The sequence below is a fragment of the Crinia signifera genome, chromosome 8 (assembly GCF_055691185.1).
Source record: "Crinia signifera chromosome 8, ASM5569118v1, whole genome shotgun sequence".
NCBI lineage: Eukaryota > Metazoa > Chordata > Amphibia > Anura > Myobatrachidae > Crinia > Crinia signifera.
This window is the reverse complement of record NC_139224.1, coordinates 120968848-120984774: the sequence shown is the minus strand read 5'-3', so window position 1 is coordinate 120984774 and position 15927 is coordinate 120968848. Positions and strand designations below refer to the sequence as shown.

Here is a 15927-nt window from a genome sequence, read left to right as displayed (position 1 = left end):
GTAGTGAATACTGAGCAAAAATAATTATCTAGGTAATCTGTTATTGCTTTGTCTCCCTCCACCAAACTCTTACTCTCTGTCTTAGTTTTATTATTCCTCCATTTCATTTTCACTGATATTTAGGTTTTAGACCTTTATCTACTGACGTGGACATTTTCTCCTCAGCTTCTGCCTTTGTACATTTTATCACCTTCTTAGTCTCCTTCCATTTGGCAAGATACACCTCTTTGTCATTATTATTTTGAGTCTGCCTATATTTCCTAAATGCCATTTTTTTTTTTGCTTTCACATTATTTGCTACAGTATCTCTTTTGAAGACCACATTGGCTTCCTTATCCTGGTGCTTTTCATAACCTTATTTTAATACAAAGGCCTGAAGCTTTTAGTATTGCACTTTTTAGGTTTTTTGCAACTCTCCTACTCTCCTTTCAAGTTCCTTTAATACAAAAATGAATTGCTTACACAATTCTCCATCTGTGCAAGGTCAGCTTCCTAAAATCCTACACATTTGTTTTTGTAACAGGAGTTGGACCCTGACCTTATACTAAACCATACTGTTTGATGATCACTGGATCCTAGGTTCTAACCCACATATATGTCTAATATCCTGTCACCTAATATTGCTCCTTTGCAAGTGGGCTCCCTCACCAATTGCTTAAAGGATGCTACATGTTAGGAATTTAGAAATTTGCCACTTGTAGTTGAACTTGCAAACCCCTCCAAATTTACATCAGGTAGATTAAAGTCTCCCGTGATTATGACCTCTACCTTTAAAGTCATTTTAGTGATCCAGCAATAGGTTTCTGTCCAACTCCAGCCCAGTGTGAATAGTGTGCTTCCTCCCCATTTCTATAGTGACCCAAAGGGCCTCAGCTTTTCATCAATATTTCATATTAACACCCCCCCCCTGCATTTCCATTTCCCGGGGCTGGGCAGCGCCGTTGAGCACTTCATCCCTGCCCCCGGCAACCAAGCTGTGTGCGGCATGACGTTACAAGGAGGTGAGCGCAGCCCTCAGCTCAGTGGTGCTGCCCAGCAGGAGGGAGCGCAGGCAGAGACAATCCCAAGAATTTTCCGGGTTTGCCAGTCAGCGCACTGGAGCATAACCCAGAAAATTCTTGGGAGTGCCACTGAAGGGGTTAAAGTAGCATTTGTGCTTTTTTAACATACATTACTACTCTTCAGATTCCTCCCCTTCTGTCCTTCCTTAATAAATTGCATCATGGTATACCTATGTTCCAGTCATCCTGCACACTTTAAAAGGAAGTGATGGGATTCATCCACTGTTTTTGCGGTGGAGGAGACTAAGTGAAGAATCGGCGGCCTCCCGAATAGGGGATCTCCCACATCGGGAGTATGTTGGTCAGTGTCATATGACTGTGAATCGCCTAAAGTTGTTTGGCCACAGAGAATGCAAAGTGATGAAAATCGCACGTTCTATTCCCAACATGGAATTTCTGAACCTCTGCATTAGTCCGTATGTGATGCTTGGAAAATCCTAATAATCTGATAGCTAATATGATTAATACAATAATGTGCATTGACTGCAGTCAAATGCATCATAAAAATGTAAGTTGGAAATCAGAAATGAAAAAAAATATTTTGACAAAAATGTGCAAAGTTTTACCTGCTCAACTTCATCCTCAGGAACTCCCCTTAAACGTCCATATAACTGGAGGTGTTCACGGCCGGTCAGCAGCTCATCAATGGCATCAAACTGAGGACAGTAGCCCATGTTCTGGTGCACATCATCAATCTCAGACAGGATGCTGCAAAGGAAAAGAGAGAGAGAAATGAGTGAGGTAACGCAGTATTGGTAATGTGGGGCTCTCTGTACAATATGGTAAAGAGACAGTTGCAAACGTTTCTGTTGTGTCATCTACTAATACCCTGTGCGAGACGTTTTGGAATACCCCACCAATCCAATACAGGCACACACATTGGCCCCATAAAAGAAACACACACACACACATTGCCCCCCTCAAGGAAAACACATAATCACAACCACTAAAGGAACAAAAAAAAAAAAGCATTGGTTAAAAAGCTAGTTGCATGAAGAGCTCCAGCTTCCAGACCAGTGATTTTCTCCAGAACCAGTGGATTGGTACAAGGCCCTTCCCTCACCCCTTAGCTGCTGCTTCTACTCTTTTATTTTTTACACACACAGTGGGTGACATTTAATAGGATGCAATTTTTTCGCACTTTTAAATTCGTCCATTATCGCACTTTTTAAAATCGCAATTTTTGCGGCAAATTCACATATTTAATGAGGTGTGTATTCCGGGAAAAAAAGTGTGATTAAGTGCGATAATATGCAAATTTGAGGCATGAAAATGTGCGAATTTGAGGTAATGTGCTTGTAAAAAAAAAACTTTGTGAGGTCCCCCCTCATGAGCATAACCAGCCCCGGGCTCATTGAGCCGGACCTGGTTCCAAAAATACAAGGGACAAAAAGCATAGGGGTCCCCCGTATTTCTGAAACCAGCCCCCGACTCTTGGACCGGTCCTGGTTCCAAAAATCTGGGGGACAAAAAATCTGGGGGTCCCCAGTATTTTGAAACTAGCACGGGCTCCAACAGCCCGCGGTGTCATGCCACAGCCAGGAGACACTTTTTATATAAGGTCCCCCGGCCGAAACATGAGCACCGTGCCTGGTCAGCCTTGGACAGGGTACCTGGAGGAGTGGGGACCCCCCCCAATAAAGGGATCCCCCCCCCCAGGCTTCACCCGTCCAGGGCTGAAGCCTGGGGCTGTCACCAGCATCCGTGTCCAGTGGACGACGGCCTGATAAGGGTTAATTCTCACATACCTAACATTGCTTTATGCAGGAGAACTACGTGCCAGCAGACCTCCCCTGCATGCTGGGACTTGGAGAACCACAAGTCCCAGCATTCGGGGCATTAATGGGCCCACTGGGACTTGTAGTCCACCTGTAAAAAGAATGTTAAAATAAAACACACACACACACAGAAAAATATAACTTTATTTCACAAACACACACACCTCTTACTTTTACACCAATATACTTACCAATCCAGGGTCCAGCGCTGGTCTGTCTCCTCCAGCACGGATTACAGCTTCTGTAGCGCTGTACATTTTCCCGAATTCGCATTTCCTTAAATATGCGAATTGTATACTTTTCAATGGGAAAAAGTGCGATTTGCCCGTTTTTGCCGAAAATAAAAATAGCAAAAATCACATTTTCGCATCTCATTAAATGTCACCCAGTATATCTAGCACCTCCTCCTCTACCCAAACTACTATCCTATCCCAAATATCTAGCCACATGTATTCTGATATCACAATGGGTCCTATTGCAGTTGTATGTGACACAAAGTGGCAGGGCACATACATGCTGAAGCCACACATCACATACGCACAGCACCAGGGGCGAATTTAGGGGTCAGGCCGCCCATAGGCACAACATTTTTGGCCGCCCCCCCCCCCCCCCCCTTAATGTAATCATTATTAAGGTATAAGTTTTATATATATATATATATATATATATATATATATATATATATATGTTATTTATAGACTACATACAAATGTAACTGTACCCCACCTCAAAAAAAAATTAAGCAGTCTGGGCTGCTAACTTCATGGAGGACACTCGAGGTACTGCACCTCCCACAGCAGTACCTCACTCCCTCATTGCCCCCACCTCTGCACCTCCCACAGCAGTACCTCACTCCCTCATTGCCCCCACCTCTGCACCTCCCACAGCAGTACCTCACACCCTCATTGCCCCCACCTCTGCACCTCCCACAGCAGTACCTCACTCCCTCATTGAACCCCCAACCATCCCTGCACCTCTCACCCCTGTACTTCACACACTCCATCTACCTGTCACCACTGCAACTCACTCTTTCCCTGTACCCTCACTACTACAGATTACTCCCTCCATCCACCCATCACCCTTGTCCCTCATACCCCTCACCCCACTACCTCCATCCATCACCCACTCCCTCCAGTCACCCCTGCACTGCAGTTTATCAGGCATCATTACCCCATTAGTAAGTCCCTCCTCAAACAGATCATTCTCCCCTCAGCACAGAATAACCCCCTCACAGTTCATCATCTGCCCCCCTCCTCCTTACTACAGAACATCCCCTTCATCCCTCTGAAAGAGATCTCCTCCCATCAGCACAGGCAGCTCTGCAGTCAGCCACTTTTATGTGCTCTTGTCCTGTGTGTATGTCCCCTCTGCAGTGACATAAATGCTGGCAGATGGCAGAACTTACCATACAGCAGGACAGGGACCGCTGGGGAATGTCTTCTTCCTTCCTCTCAGCCAGGCCAGGTGGGAACTGAAGTAACGTGGAGAAGCTGAGTTGCCAGACATGGGGGCGTGGCTACATGAGGAAGTAGCCGGACAGACTGTATACATTGTCCGGATTGAAGCCCTTGATGTGAGGGGATGTAATTATCCCTGCTGGCAGAGGATCTTCCTGGTGCTGATGCCCTAGCCCCTGGTGCTCACACTGCAGACAACCGCCTGTGAGGAGGAGGCTGCAGCCAAGATCACCAGTCAGTGGTGCACCCCACCCTCTCAGTAGTACTACAGCGTACCTCTCCCCCTGAGTCAGCAATTACAGTGACTACTGCTGCCCCTAGGCTGTAATCAGGGTGACAGGTCCTATTCACCGGCTGCTGCTGATGCCGCTCAGTTATCAGTCAGCCAGGCTCAGCACAGCTGCCTGCTGACTGACTGGGAAATCCGAGACTCCGCCCACCGTGTGCCCCGTCCTATAGCTCCGACGGCTGGCTAACTGCGCTGCCGGCTGTCCACAGTCCACGTCTTTTCTCTGCGGCCAGCTCAGCGTGCGGGGGGGCCTGGAGCTATCGCCCTGCCTGTAACACACCTCGGCCCTGCACTTCCGGCAGTGGCGGCTGCGCAGGGGGACCAAGGAGGTAGCTAGGGATATACTGTGTATGGCAGAGCGGGTGACGAGCGGCGCTGCCGCCTACATATGATGAATCATGTCGGCGGCGGCGCCGCTTGTCACTTGCCGCTGCCCACCTGCTCTGCGATGCGGCTATTTAAAGGAATGTGACCCTGCCGTCCCGCCCTTGATTGGTGCCGCCCTGAGGCCCGTGCCTCACGGGCCTAGGCACAAATCCGGCCCTGCACAGCACAGTGCATTGTGAGAGCTGAAGCAATATTTCACCATTGACCTCTTCAATACAACTGATACTGTGTGCACAAAGGACTGGTATTATCCCATTCAGTCATTATTGCAAATATCACATTGAATACAGGGCCGGATTAAAGCAGGGGCAAAAGGGGTCAGTACCCCTGGGCCCCCCTCTAGCTAGGGGCCCCCTGTGGTTGGCTGCAGCTTTACCTATCTGCCAATGTGAAAATTATTAATGGTGCTGAGCATCGGGAGCCAAGGCACACTGGCATTACTGGAAGTTGACTAAGTCCCATGACACTTTGCACAAGAGGACAGAGGCTGACAGGTTTGTGCTGAGCTCTGATTGGTGAAGCTCATTACATGCTTCTCAGGCCCATAGAGGACAGTAGCAGCAGCCTAGTCATGGGAGCGTTTTTAATCAGAGGCAGCACTGGGACTGTGAGGTCTCCTACAGTCCTACAGAGTAAGGTGCAGAGGGACAAACACGGGCTTTTCATGTGGTATGTATGCAGTTACCCATTGACCAAGTTTAAACTGCCTTTACTCTGTGTTTTCACAGTGTAATATTCTCCCATGCAGTTTGCGGCCAGTAATGTCAAGTGCAAGGGGGCCACCCTGTCTAAAGTGCCCCGGGCCCCCTGAAGGCTTAATCTGGCACTGATTGAGTAAGTGCAGCGTGACTCAAAACTTGCATTTTTTTTCCATTAAAGTGAATCTTATCCACACAAGTGCAAATAGGATCCACACCAGGGGCTGGCTGGCAACTTTCAGCCTGGGGGCAACACAAGCAAGTGGCCCATCACCATCGCCATAGTTTCACCACCCTATCCTCTCCCCTCTAGTATGCAGCAAGGATTAAACAATCCTTCCCCACCACACACATACACCAGAAATGGGAACAGTGCGTGCCGAAGGCGCATTGCAAAAATGTACACTATAATGCCCACTACACATAATGCCACACACCGTAATGCCTATTACACATAATGCCAACACCGTAATGCCCATTACACATAATGCCAACACCGTAATGCCCACTACACATAATGCCAACACCGTAATGCCCATTACACATAATGCCAACACCGTAATGCCCATTACACATAAAGCCATCACTGTAATGCCCAAATATAATGCCAACACCGTAATACCCATTACACATAATGCCAACGCCGTAATGCCCATTACACATAATGCCAATGTCCTAATGCCCATTACACAAAATGCCAATGCCGTAATGCCCATTACACATAATGCCAATGTCGTAATGCCCATTACACATAATGCCAACGTCGCAATGCCCATTACACATAATGCCAACGCCGCAATGCCCATTACACATAATGCCAACGCCGCAATGCCCATTACACATAATGCCAATGCCGCAAAGCCCATTACACAATGCCAATGCCATTACACAATGCCATTGCCACAATGCCCATTACACAATGGCAACGCCACAATGCCCATTACACAATGCCAACACCGCAATGCCCAGTATACATAATGCCAATACCATAATGCCCAGTACACATAATGCCAATACCATAATGCCCATTAAATATAATAATGCCTATTACATATTATACTATCTACCTGCTGCTTACCTACATGCTCATTATCAGAGTCGCAGTCAACTTATTGCAAGGGGTTTCATTTCTGCCATGGGGAGTGATATTTCTTGCCAGGGGGGAGCCAGGGTACATGCACGTCGCCAATGGGTCCCATTTAAATAGCGCGCCAGCGCTAGCCGAATCTGCACTTCCGGGTAGTGCTGGCAGCGCTGTTCTCTAAGTTCTGACAGACACTAGAGGTATGGCAGTACCTCTAGTGTCTGTCTCCTCTACGGCGGCGGCCATTTTTGGAGAGGCCGTCGCTACTCACATTTATGCGGCCGGACTCGGAGTTTGCTGAACAGGGAGGCGGCCGGCGGCTGCGGTAGCGACGGCTGCGGCAGCGTGTGCAAGAAGCACACAGCCGGCCCAGCCACTAAATAGCCAGACCGGCCTGGGGGGCATGTGGCACCCTTCCCCCCGGCCCAGCCCGCCCCAGATCCACACACATCTACTGCTGATTCAAATGATATGCTGCTTGCCTATATTCTGTATGCTCCAGCTGCTGTATCTGCATATTAAATGCTAAGTTCAAATGTTTCACTGTGTGAAACCTTATGTGGATTCCTGGGTGCCACACACAACCAGATACATTCAGTGTACCCAATCCCCGGGGATATATTACATGTATTACCAGCACATACTGTATATTACATACATGATAACATGTATGAACAGAAGGGGGTTGTCCAGAGTGCGCTCTAATGGTACCACCTAGCAAGTACATACAATCAACCTGATATATCAATCATATATCTTCTGGAGTAAAATTCTGATATTTCATCAATAAAACGTAAACTTCATTCGAATAGTAGTCCTTTATTTAAAAAAAAGGTTTGTTTTTTAAAAATAAAGGACTACTATTCGAATGAAGTCTACGTTTTATTGATTAAATATCAGAATTTTACTCCAGAAGATATATGATTGATATATCAGGTTGATTGTATGTACTTGCTAGGTGGTACCATTAGAGCGCACTCTGGACAACCCCCTTCTGTTCATACTATTTTGTGTCTCTCACTAACAGGACGTTCTAGAGTTGCCGCTCGCTGAGTAATGTAAATAGGGCAATACCTGGACCATTGTTCTTTATGATGACATGTATGTTTATACAGGTATGTGCAAAGAGATTTTCCCCTACATTATTATATGGTTAGCTTTGCAACCACCACTGTACTAATTCCTAAACTGTCTTATGCAAATAATTAATTTTTAAACAATGAGATATCTACTGAAAAACTGTTATAGAACTAAAAAATGGCTCAGAAATAGTCTTGGATGTCTATCAAATCAATTTTATTGATGGGTCTTTAATAATATTCTTTATGCACCTATTATTGATTTATTATCATTTCATGCATTTACCAGGGAATTCACAACAATACTCTCATTAAAACCCATTAATCAGAGGATATACACTCATGCACTTCTACTGTTTACTGGGCACTGGGTGGCATCAACAACATGATGAGCCACCAGCCCTCCATGAGCTGAACACGTGGCATACTGTATTTTCCATACTGACAGCCTACATATGAAAAACATGTTTTTACAATGACCTGACAGATTGGATTAAGCAATGCTTTGCAAAAACAAATTCATTTTGCTGATGGCGTTTTTTTCCTTTCTTTTTTTAACAACACAAACCAATGTGCATATAGACTTTCTGCATTATGGATCCATGACAACAGGTGGATGTTGCTTCTGGGCAGGAGGAGGGAGGAGTGTACACTGCTTCGTACTGTATGACATTGTCACAAGTGTTACCAGAAATAGCAATAATGAGGGCAGGGGCGTAACTAGATCTAGGCGAGCCCCATAGCAAAATTTTAAAAGCCCCCCCCCCCTTTCCCCAGCCTTTATCACTACAAGAAAAAGAGAGAAAGGAGTGAGTAAGAGAGAGTAAAAAAGACAGTGAGGAGTATTCAATGTTTTTTGAGAGTCTGGCTCACCGCTCACTGTTCTGTGTCCCTGTGATCTCGCTGAAGTGCTCACCACTTTTTCTTATCTCCTCATTTCTGGCTTCCTCAGTATTCAACGTGTGTCCAGCTCACTGACTCCTTTTGCGAACTTAGCATAATTATGCGAGTTCAAATGGGAGAGCTGTAACTGGAGACTTCTGTTATCTCCTGCTCTGTGAGCTGGTCAGACTGGGATATTCTCAGCAGCGTGTTCCTCACATTTGTGGACTTGTATTTTTTTACAAAGGTTTAGAAAGGTAAATGTTTTGTTCAGTATTTATTTTACAACAAATGGCTGTGTGACTACTTTAATTGGGTTTGTGCAGGGTGTATTTTGTTCTGTTTGGCCTTTATCCTTGTGTTGTGCTTTTAGCATTGTTTCTTTGCCCTGTGTTTTTATTTAATTTATTTTATAATTGTTAGTGTGTTTGAAAGCCTGTTTGGGGGTTAGGTGAGGAAGCATGGGAAATTACTAGGAGCATTCCAAAATGATTTCTTATTGGTTACCATTAAAATAACTTATTAATTCCAAATAAATTAATATAGAAGTACAGCATTATGGCACTTGCAATAAATACATTAGAGTACATTTTTTTTAATTTATAAGCCATAAAAAACAAAAAAAATAACAACTTTAACAAAGATAGTCCTAGAGTTCACCTAAAAAAGATGCCGAGGGAAAAATGGTGAACTGCTGTAAAAAAAGAAACCAGCAGGACTCGCAATTTGTGCATTGAATACACTTTTGGAGAGAGACACTAAAATCCCCATTGAACAGAAATGGTGAGAAGTGAAGGGTGAACTGAGTTAGCTTCGCAAAATATTTTTGGAGAAGCAACAGAGCTGAATAGAGGGAAGCACAAAATAGGAGAGAAAAGTTCACCACTCTCCAAAAAACATGCACTCTCACCGTTTTTTACAGCGACATAGGAGCATTGAATACATGCCAGTGTCTTCATGGAAAAAGATGGAATGAGAGAGAGACAATGTTAGAGAGAGAAAAATACAGGAACAAGAGTGAGGGAGAAAGAGCGAGCAGGGGGTAGAGGCATAGATGGACAGATAGATGAGGAAGGCATGGACAGACCTATGGATGGACAGAGTACCATATGGGGGCAGACAGACAGACTGGAGGGGCATAGACAGATGGACAGACAAAAAGGGCGGGCATAGACAGACTGATGGGAGGAGCATAGACGAATAGATGGGAGGAAGCACAGATGAACAGATTAGAGGGGGCATAGATGGACAGAAGGAGCATAGAAAGGTGGACGGGGCAAAGACGTAGGAACAGGAGGGGAACGGACAATAGAATTATAGACAGATAGATAGACAGACAGGAAAGGGCATAGAAAGACAGACAGATGGAAGTAGCATAGACAGATGGATGGGAGCTGCATAAATGAGTGGGTGGATGGGAGGAAACATAGATGAGTGGATGGATGGATGAATGGGAGGGTATATAGATGGGTGGGTGGATGGATGAATGGGAGGGTATATAGATGGGTGGGTGGATGGATGAATGGGAGGGGATATAGATGGGTGGGTGGATGGATGAGAAGGGATATAGATGGGTGGAATGGCAGGATGGGGTACAGAAGGACAGATAAATAGACAGAACACTATAGTTTACACAAATCACCAGGCAGTTTCCGCAGAGACGCCATACAGCACTTATTATTGTAGCGTCACCAGCAGCCCTCCGCACAGGCCAGACATCCCCCTCCTCCAGACTGGCCCACCTTGAAGCAGCTTCTCCCCCTCTCCTTCTTCTCCGGCTCCACTGGCATCAGCCTCTACCCATTCATACGCCTTCCCCTTGAAGTACAGCCGCGTCTCCCCCACAGCCGCAGGAGCTTCTCTCATCTCTGCTTCTTTTGCTCTCTAGTGGAGCAGCCAGTAGCGCGCACAGGGGAGGTTTCTGAGTACCCAGAACCCCCCCCAGGAATCTAAGGGCCCCAGTCTGAAAGCTGAGGGTCCCCTCTTTCCATAGGTACAAGAATTTAAAAAATCGGCCCTGGGGAACCGGAGATATCTGACTTCAAAGGAGTGGTCCCCATCCAAGCCTGTTAATTGCTCTTCCCAGTAAGATATTTCAGGCTCTGTCTGACTTAGAGTTTTTATGAGGGTATATTCCAATATCTAGGACTCTCCCCCTTTGAGGGATACTAGTAGCTTGTCTCTACTGTTCCCAATACCAGAGATATCAGCCTTCCAGCAGCTGGTTACTGCTCCAGCTCCACACCTGGTATGTAGTTTTATATTCTCGTTGGTGGATTGCTCTGCTTCCTGAACTCTGATTCCCTAGACCCAGTACCATTTGGTAGTTGGGATTCTCTAGTTTTTAATTCCATTAAAATCTAAGAAATCTAGTTCCGGGAACTGGAGATATCTGCAGTCAAGCAAGCTGTCCTCCCACCAGAAAATTATGAATAATAAGCCCACTCCACTATACACCCCTCCTCTGCAAATTAAACATCCTCTACCACCCTGGAAGTTATGTATCAGGGCCCCATCATTCAGCCCAATGCCCCCTTCTCCCACCATCTGTAGAGTAAAGAGGTAATTAGTGAAAATTACTGATCCAGGCCCTACATGCTGAGCGGTTGATATAATACCCCCTACCACCGGCGGGACATCAAAGCTTCCGCTCATAGCACCCCCTATCCCTACCGCTGGAGGATCGGTAGGGGCCCCAATACATTGCTATGCCCAGGGGTCTACACTGCTGTTAAATATATATATATATATATATATATATATATCCAAAACCAGTTATATTGCACTCACAGTTCATCCATTTAATGTCATGGGGTGCTCCACTCTCCCATCGAAAAACTTCCGTGGTACACAATCCAAGTAAAAGCAATCCAGAGCACTCACCACTTTTGCAAATTCAAAGGTTCTTTATTTCTCCATCAGTGCCAATGCCGACATTTCGGACCCTTATTCATGGCTCTGCATATACTTCCTGCATCAGACAGCATCTGACCACTAGCCACCACTGTCCCATTCTTATACCCCCAGTGATAATCACCTCACATCACCTGTGTCACAATAATCAGAGTTCATAAAATGCTTTATAATCAATATATCAAGGCTGTAAGGATATCAATCTACTCACCGCCGATTTCTGTAACCATCCGCTATATAATTGTAATTCCATCATTTGTTAAACTGTACAAACAGCGTTAATTACGGCCCTGCGTTCCACCGCTGTGGAACGCAAAATGGCGTCACTACTTCCGCATCCTGACGGTTTCTCTTCTGAAACCCGGCGGAAGTGACGTATCGGGTGTTTGAGGGTGCTGACGCACTTCCTCTTAGCCCGGCGTCTTCAGGTTACTATAGGAACTCATGTGTGTTGTTTATTTGCGGTCCAGCATTTTTTTGCTGCTGGAACGCACCACCATTTCTCTATACGCATATAGTATCACTGGATCTGTATGAATGGGCAATGGGGCCTGTATCCCAGACGCTGCCCTGTGCAGATAATATTATACATCAAAAATACACCACTCAAAAAATCAAATATTAAAGACATACACACATATAAACATTCTAGATATAAAATATACATTATAAAAATGTCACATCTATTTAGGTGGATCTATGAACCAAATAGTGTAAGTCCATTTATCAAAATTGAGGATTCCTACTGATGTTATCTCTTTATATATGAATTAAACTCATTAGTACACACATGTATATCGGGACCCATGGTTTATAAAAAGCACTTGAAGGAGTTATATTCGTTCAGTCCCCTAGGATTAATAGTGTCCAGTTTGGCAATCCAGCGAGACTCCTTCTGCAACAAAAGTCTCGCCCGGTCTCCTCCTCTGGATAATTTGGGGACATGGTCGATGACCATACTTCTCAATGAGGATAGAGGATGTTTATTCAACAAAAAGTGACGGGCAACCAGTTTGTCCGTCTCACCACTGCTCAATGCGTTACGTATACTTATGCGATGGTTTGCCATTCGCTCTTTAAAAGAGCAAATGGTCTTACCCACGTATGTCAACCCACAAGGGCATTTTAATAGGTATATCACGTATTCAGACGTGCATGATAGACGATGTTGAATGTCCAGTTTTTGTCCATTGTGGGGATGTGGGAAAAAGCTTCCAGTGAGCATTGATTGACACGTAATGCAGCCCGTGCATTTAAAGCATCCCAGTTTAGGTTTTGTTAACCAGGTATCTCGCTTTTCATCTTTGAAATTTAACATCGGTCGCATCAGATGATCCCGAATTGTTCTGCCTCTTTTGTATGAAAATAATGGTTTTTTCTCTTTGAGGCCCAACTTCGGGTCTGTAGAGACAATGTCCCAATGTTTCATTACATTCTTTTTGAACGTGGTGGCTTTAGTGTCGAATGTAGTAGTTACAATCATGCGTGGAGGTTATTGGGTGATTTTTTCTCTCTTACCCATTGTGCTCATTTTCTTTGCTTTTCTTAGATTTGAGTGTACCACTTCTGCAGGATATCCCCTCTCATGGAACTTGGTTGTCATCTCTTTAAGTTGTAATTCAGCTTTTTGTGGATCTGTGTTGGTTCGTAACACACGGAGGAACTGTGATACTGGTAGTCCATCCTTGAGGGGCCTTGGATGGAAACTGGTGTAATATAATAACGAATTTCTGTCTGTGGCCTTCTTGTATAGGGTTGTGCCCATTCCATTGATCTCTTTATAGACCGTGACTTCCAGGAAGTTTATTGATGTATTATTCACACTATGCGTGAATTTTATCGGAGTGTCCAGACAGTTAAGTTTCATCACCATGTTTTCAAAGGCCTCTTGTGTGTTTCGCCAAATTAAAAAAATGTCATCGATAAATCGATAATATTTTATAATATCCTTACCATAGGCCCGATATATGTGTGTTTCTTCGAATTCCGCCATAAATATATTCGCGTATACTGGGGCTAAGTTTGAGCCCATAGCGGTCCCTTTCTGTTGGATGTAATAATTTTTGCCGTATTGAAAATGGTTCTGGGTCAGCACTAGCTCAATCAATTCACATACAAACTCAATGGGTGGGCCAACATAATCTGTTTCTGTTAGCCTCTTTCTTACAGCGTTTATCCCCTCATGGTGTGGTATCACTGTATAGTGTTGCAAAGAGTGTCTCATCCTCCAATTGTTCGACCTCACTCAGTTTGGATAAAAAATCTAAAGTATCCTTGATGTAACTAGGAATCTTTATCACAGTAGGTGGCAATATTTCGTCGACAAATTGTGCAATAGGCTGAAGGACCGACCCCCTGGCCGATATAATTGGTCGACCAGGGGGCCGTTCCAGCCGTTTGTGCACCTTCAGCAAAGTATACATTATCGGGCAGATTGGTTCATCAACTTTTAAAAAATTGACTAATGAATCTTCAATCCAACCTGCCATTTTTGCTTGTTCAATGTATACATCTACCTTATTCTTGATCTTAAGCATAGGATTTTTTGCCAGCAGGGTGAGCGACGACTGAGTGCTCTGGATTGCTTTTACTTATATATATATATATATATATATATATATATATATATATATATATATATATAATTATTATTATTTATATACATTTGGTCTATCTATAATACTTTAACTGACTCGGCATATACTGGGTCACCTAAGTGTCCATCTCCGTGCTTTGCTCCCCCCCCTCTGGAAACCCCTTTCTGAAAATCCTTCATTTGCCTCTGGGAGCAGCCTCTATATCTCCCCTCCTGCTTCAGCAACAGCCTCCACACTTTAAGGCGCCTGCTGTAACAATGCAAGTGATTCCTATGTCCACTTCTGCCTGTCCCCGGACAGCAGTCCGCAGCATCTCCCTGCACCCAGCCTGCCCTTCACCGCTGCCGCCATGTACCCCTGGCTGAGTGCTGACCCGGTAATATATCTGTAGTCTGTGTAGTCTCCCATCCCACGTGCACTATGTCCTGTGCGCTATGCGTGTCCCCGCACAGCAGTCTGCAGCCTCTCCCTGCACCCTGCCTGCCCTTCACCCCTGCCACCATGCACCCCTGGATGAGTGCAGACCAGGTAATAGTTCTGTCCTGATGTGCCCCCTCCCCAGTGCCTTATGCTGTAGCCGCACAAATAGCCTTTCCATTGTCTAACCAAGGCTGGAAGTTTCTCAAAGGCAGAACCATCAATTACTTTATCTATATTTAATAAAATGTAGCTTTTTTTAAGTGGAGATGTTGCCCACACCAACCAATCAGATTCCAGATTCTTATCTTCTGTAAGGTCTTACATAAATTATACGTATAATATGATAGGTTGCTCTGGGCAACATCTCCACTTCTAAGCAACCACACTTTAGTAAATATATTGTGTCAAAAGTAGAGCTGTGACAACATAAATGGATTGTATAAAGTACTATGGGTGTGAGGGAATATCCACTTAACTGTAAATACCCTAAGGCTGTAATATACACTGAAAGAAGGGGCAGGATTGGTGAGGGAATTCACTCTTATCTGGCAATAGCATTTCTGATAAAAAAAGACCTTAGTTAGGAGGGCTATACAATGAAAATGGGTATATGCTATACAATGGGGTTGGTACTGGAATCCTGGCAGTTACTATCATGACAGTCAGAACGCCAACAGTGGTGCCCTGATGGTCAAAATCCTGCCGGTTCCAGGGAACTATTTTATCCCTATCCCTAAGAGTCCCCTCCCTAAATCCTAACCCCAGCTGGGAGTGTGGTGCCTTGCTTTACCAGCATAGCCCAGTACTGCATTCCCAGTCCATTACCCACATGGAGTAGCTGCAGCAAGCAAATTACAAGCTGCTGGAAAGGGGTCAACAAGCTTGAAAAGAAGAACTGTATTCTTACAGTAAATTGAGGAATAATGTGCTTTGTCACCCAAGTAGAATTGAGAAAAGGGTACGTTATTGGCCTGGCTATATTTGACACAAACCCCCCTCATTTGGCCTTGGTATTCTGTCATGAGAGGATGTTCTACATACCATATATAGCACACCTCACTCAGACCGGCACAGCTCTGTTCACTCCATTACTCAACAACAGCATGTAACATTGTCATTTAATAAACAGATTTTGCATGTCCTGAGATGGAAGGAATAGATTGCATTTTATAGCAGAAAAACACTAATACCCCTTTCACATCGCACTGAAAACCCAGGTAATTGCCAGGTTGCTGCCTGGTCGACCCTGGTCAGTGTGAAAGCACCATACTGTATAACCCGG

At 44.8% G+C, this 15927-nt stretch overlaps 1 protein-coding gene across 1 annotated transcript in view; it reads right to left on the bottom strand.

Annotated features, from left to right (window-relative positions):
- ABCA4 (ATP binding cassette subfamily A member 4) overlaps nt 1-15927 on the bottom strand; it is a 227808-nt gene that overhangs the window by 18565 nt on the left and 193316 nt on the right. The window contains exon 46 of the mRNA XM_083157071.1: nt 1628-1769. Coding sequence (XP_083013197.1) covers nt 1628-1769 — 142 coding nt within the window. The remainder of the gene's footprint in view (nt 1-1627; nt 1770-15927) is intronic.